The 5,810-nt window shown below is 37.7% G+C and overlaps 1 protein-coding gene across 1 annotated transcript; it reads right to left on the bottom strand.

Moving 5' to 3' along the window:
* Positions 1 to 2,068: 2,068 nt before the first annotated feature.
* On the bottom strand, positions 2,069 to 3,560 carry LOC108973787. The gene has a single exon (XM_018941268.1). It carries the CDS (start codon positions 3,554 to 3,556, stop codon positions 2,162 to 2,164), a length of 1,395 nt encoding a protein of 464 aa, XP_018796813.1. The 5' UTR covers positions 3,557 to 3,560; the 3' UTR covers positions 2,069 to 2,161.
* Positions 3,561 to 5,810: the final 2,250 nt, after the last annotated feature.

Consider the following 5,810-nt stretch of genomic DNA (forward strand, 5'->3'; position numbering starts at 1 on the left):
TTGAACGCGTCCGATTGGCAACTGAATTTCACGTCTTGACCAAGTAACCGTTGTAGACACTCAAGCCCGCCAAATATTGTGGAATGGGTTAGACTTTAAGTGGCAAAATCAAAACGACCACCGAAACGAATGCTTGACGCGAAAAGCGATGAAGAAGTTGAGAAAAGAAGATGGTCAAGTTACGAAAAGAAATTAAGTAATAAACCGTTAGCCAGGCGATGTACAGTGCAATGGATATAAGGTGGTACGTACATACCAACATTCAACTTTAATCACAACTAAGTACTTGTCTGTTAGTATGCAAAACCACTAGATATGTGGCGGGTAAAAATATTGCAAAAGTAGCCGAAGAGCGCCGGTGTGATAAACAAGAAAATTGATAATTACATTTTCGCTCAAAATGCTGGATAATTTATTATGTTAAGAGGACAGTGTATATAAAAAAGGGTGTTTTTTCAGAGATGTAGTTTTCAAATGGAAATAATACGCATATAAATTAATGATACGGACAAGAATTTATCTTTTTTTATAAAGTTAAAGGATTAGCATTATGTTTAGTAAATAATTTCTGGCAAGTGACATATATATTCCATCCAAGCGGCCGAATTGCCCGGTTTTCTTATCATTTTTGAAGCAATTATATTCTCTTCTAAGGAGTCAATTGTCTCGGATTTATCTGCTATCAACATCTGACTTCACATAACTGAAAAATAGAATACAGCGGCGTTTTATCGCACGATCTCGTAGGCCACACGACATGAGATAATGCGCTCAGCAAAAGTTTCCTTCAATAAATTGACTTTTCGTTGGCTGTATGACATGTAGCGCCGTTTTGTTCGAACCAAAGGCCAATCACACCAATATCCTCCATTTCGGGCACGAAAAAAGTCGTTATTTATGGTTCCATAGCATTCCCCCGTTGACTGTAGTATTATGCTAGGTTTCATTTATGAAAAAATCTGCTCATAAGCAGACCAAAAAGCAACTTTTTGTGGATATATTGACGTCTCTACAATGATTTACCAAATTGGCCAAAACAATTAGTTCTGCTTTCTCCAGTTTGGACAAAGAAGCGAACCAAATTACTCTGGTAGTAAACGAGGGTAAGCCGAAATATCCTGTCGTCAAACAGACAGTACTTGCATTCGCAACTTGGCTCTCACGTGACTGTTGATAGTCATAGCTTCGAAGTCGTAGATAATATCGGCTTGGAATCAGTACTAGCGGCAAAAATAATGTCAGTCTCGAAAGCCAACGTAGAATAACTCTTGCCAACAGCTGCTTACTTCGAACTGAGTAGGCAATAGTGAAGTAAAGTCCTCTTTTGACGAGCAAAGACCAAATTCTAAAAGTCACTCACCATCCACGTCCTGCCATATGGTGCGAGGCATGGACGATGACAATATCTGACAAGTTCTCGAGAGAAATGTTCTGCGGAAGATTTATGGCCCTTAGCGCATTGCCAACGGAAACTACCGCAGTCAATAGAACGACGACATTGACATCGTTCAGTAAATAAAGAGACAGCGGTCTTGTCATCCGGAAGGATGAAAACACTCCAGCTCTGAGAGTATTTGACGCAGTACCCACCGGGAGAAACAGAGGAAGAGACAGACCTCCAACCTGTTAGCAGACCAGGTTGAGAACGAACTAGCTAAATTGGCGGTCTCCAATTGGCACAAATAGTGAAAAGGAAGAACGACTGGCGCGTTGTTGTCAACTCGGCTATAACCGCGTAAGTGGTGCCTACGTCAATAACGAAGAATATTAAAACATCACCCATCGCCGAACAAAGTTTTCTTGTCGAAGTTTGGATCGCCGAATGCATGCTTGATGGTCGTTCGGCTTCAATTATTGCACGAGTTTGATTTTGTAATCCCACAAACCAAGATCTTTCCGCAAAATTTTCCATAAAATTGATGGGCATAGCTCCAATTCTGGCACGCGGTGGTGGATTTACTCTTTCGGGTCTTCTTTGATACTCCGTCCAATAACCTTCAGTGGCTGTCTCACTTGTTTAAATATGTTAATATATATAATGAAGACTTTACCCCTAAAAGAATTCGCCTTTTTTAAATTTAATAACAAAATATATTTAAATCTATAGACATTATTGAAACTATGAAACTTTCTTTCTGCTGCAAAATTACACATACAAATGCTAATTATTCAATACAAAATTATCTACAAAATCTTCCAACATGTCCGTTATTCTTTCCCGGTATACGTCATCGGTGCGAAAAGCTTCCAAGCACATCTCCACACGTTTGGCATCAAAGAAATCAGTGAAACCGTTCGCCGAAGAGGTTACAGCTTCAGCCAGTTCTGTTGGCAGATCCGTCAAGTGAGAGAAAAGTAGACTTTCAATAAGTCCAACAATACGGAATTTGTCTGCCGTCTCATTGAATTCTTGGCGCGGCAAGTAGTCTGCAATGTTAAGACGCTCCCGCTCCAAGAATTTGGACATAAAACAATAGTAGTCATCGAGCAATTCAGTTAAATATTGCTTTCGGAAGCTGCTGCTTGTCGGTATGGTGAGTATTGTTATGACATCTAACATGGGTGGTGCATAACGGCAAAGTTGAAAGTCCACCACACGGCACTGTATGGGCGTCTTACTAGATTTGCTATACTGAAACATGACATTGTTTGCCCAAAGATCGCCATGGCAAAATACGTTTCGATATTTGTCCGACGTCTGTGCCAATTCGAACAACATCGCCATGCGCTTCGGAAACTCCACTAAAATATAGTCCAAGTTCTCCTGATATTTCGGCAGTAATTTTATCACTTCCGCAAATACTCGATTCGCATTGTTGAAATTTTGTTTACGCACGTGTGTCTCCGGAATGCCCACCGGATACGCGTTCTCCACCACAGCCTCGGGATGTAGCTGGTTTAACTTGCGTCCAGAACGCACTTCATAGATTATCGAACTGGCATGCAGCGCTGCAAGTGTCTTCAATACGCAATGCAGGTGATCATAGTTGAGAATGCCGTCACGACCGGCGGCCATGCGGAAGTTCTGATCCGAAAGATGTTCGAAGACGAGTAAGCGCTCGTCAGCGTAGTAGCAATTAGGCGCCACATGTGGTATAATTTTTTGCAATTGAGGCATTAACTCACGGTATACACTAACTTCTTTTTTGAAAACGCCAAACTCTTCTACATACTCCATACGAGATGCCAATTCCAATGGTGGCGATTTGGTGAAAAAGCGCACTTGCTCCAAATGCTCGTTTCTTTCGGCATCAATACGGCGAACTTTGAGCGTGAGGAACTGATGGCGACCCAGAAAACCAGTGACTGTGTCTGCGTTGGCCGAATGTTCGTAACTGAGAACTTCAAGTGTACGCGGCTGTTTGAACTCATTGTACTGGTGATAGCTCTGGCAAAGTCTGTGCAAAGCATTGTTGCTTAACTCAATTGTAGCTGTCATATTGAAAGATGTCACTGAGGAGCCTCTAAAAAGAATATTTTCAAGCAAGAAATCTTTTGGATATAGTCTGAACTGCATTAGATGCTGAAGCTGAATGGAATCCAAATTTAAAGCCATTGAGCTTTTGTGTGCTCACTATCAGCAAGCCCTGTCAAATTTAGATGAGAGTGTAAGCGTTCAGCGAACTTAGAATGAAATATGTTCTATTTGAGTCGAAATTTGCTTACACAAACAAGATTTACACTTTGTTGAATTTGCTTAAAATATTAAAAAAGTAGATAACTTAATATACAATTCATGGTTTAAATTCTCACGCCATGCCATATCTGAGATGTTGTATAATTGCGCCTACAGTTGCGATCATGAAAATAACATTACACGAGAACCAAAAACAAGAGAATCTAATAAATTCGACAAAAGAACTCTAAATTGTTTCCAAAGTTGCCAGTGTCTTCACAATTACTGTCAATTGATCATTTACGGCAAAGTTCCAATGCTTCAAGTCCAGTATTCCGACATAAGTTCGTTCGATTCGCCAATTTTGTACAGGACCACTATATATAAGGTCGGTAAAGAACAACCTCTTTACAAACGAAGCTAATGGCAATTGCTTAATAATTTAAAATATGAATAAATGTTGATTGTAAGATTCATCCATTGCAGTCTATTGTACTATAATGCTTAGCTGGATAACTTTTTTTTCGACAGAAGAGCAAGTAATTAACAAAGGACACTGTTTCCACTTCAAAAGAAGAGCTAAATGAACGCTAGTCGCACTATTTTTTAGTAAGACGAAATACAAGTTTTCACAAAAAGAAAATATTTAAGAACTGTACTGGAATTAAATATAATATAACCCAAAACTATAAACAACGAAGTGGAGAGGGCCGTAAACAACCATAAGGCGTGTCATTATATAGTATAATTGAGATATTTTCTTGGTATTAACTCTTTGTTATAGTTTTCATTATTCAATTGCTAATTTTCCGCTCATCGTTGTAATTCGGTAGGTGTTTGTTTCACTTTGTAGGAAAATGCGTTTTATCATTTACGTATGATCCCAGGTTATCTTGAACGACCGGCTACCATTATGTACACTTGTAATAAATCAAAGGCACTCCGTGGCTTATAAATAAACTGGCGAAAACATTCCTATATTTTTAGATAAATAAAATGTTTACATATTTGTGTAATATTATTTATTTGAATTATTTTATTTATTTAAATTTAAGTACAAGAGGCATTGTTAAAATATCTAAGGCGTATGTACTGTATACATTGGTACACCAACAATTATGTCTCAAAAGATCTAACTCTAACTTGGGAACATATACATTCTCTTTATTGAATATACGGGATGATAAAAACCTAAAGAGAAGACACTTTTTTATTGTGTATATGAATAAGAAGTCAACTGGAGGGGTGGGGTCCATTCGACCTAATCTGACAACAAAAAAGTATTAATCCAGATTAATGTCGCAATGTCTGGTGCTATAGAAAAGTCGGAAAAATATGTAAAGTACGAAATGGCGACTGCCTGATAAAAAAATTATATAACTTTTTTGGGCGGTTTCGAATTTTTTAAAAATAGGAAAATTTAAATTTTTTAATATGGATAGTTTCAGACATAGACAAGTCAATAGAGAAGACTATTTAAAAGTTTCAGGCTCAGTAGAACCTGAGGGATCGTAGATATCGTGTCAAAAAAGACAGCTTCGAAAAAGTTTGTTTAAAGTTTAGATGACGGGTCAACAAGATTTCTATATCTCAGAATAATCAAAAATTATTTGTATTGAGAAAAAATATCTTGAAAATATATTCTTGAATAGTTAAACATTGGAAATGTAAAAAAATTGATTTATAAATTTAATTTTGAATTTGGAACACAATTCCGGCATAATTTCATAAAGACATATCATAGACGGAAAAAAGTCGGCCATAAGATGTAAGGTCGTCGTAATCGGAATCTGAGAATTTGAAAATGTATGCTTCGAGTTAAAGTTTGACTGTCACAATGAGAAAATAATGGTCTCTTGTATTCACATCGTTTACGAACCAATTTTATATGTACCACTGTAACGTCAAGATACATATGTACAAGGTGCGTCCCAAAGTAAACAGGACTAAAAAAAAGAACAAATGGTTTTTTCGGAAAAATCAATTTAGACGTCGCACGGTACCATATCAGGTGAATATGGGGAGTGGTTAATGGTTAAAATGTTTTGGTCAAATAAGCGTCCTTCAAATTTTGGATTCTGAGCAATTTTTGATCGTCAGTCAATTTGTGCGGAATAAAACGTGCACACACCTTTCGTAAGACCAAATGTTCGGTCAAAATGCGATAAATCGATGTTTTGGAGATGTTCTATTC

This window comes from Bactrocera latifrons, unplaced genomic scaffold, assembly GCF_001853355.1.
Source record: "Bactrocera latifrons isolate USDA-ARS-PBARC rearing strain unplaced genomic scaffold, ASM185335v1 scaffold_50, whole genome shotgun sequence".
Taxonomy (NCBI): domain Eukaryota; kingdom Metazoa; phylum Arthropoda; class Insecta; order Diptera; family Tephritidae; genus Bactrocera; species Bactrocera latifrons.

Excerpts from the sequence above, each read along its gene's own strand:
- LOC108973787 (XM_018941268.1), bottom strand. The coding sequence starts at position 3,556 with ATGGCTTTAAATTTGGATTCCATTCAGCTTCAGCATCTAATGCAGTTC.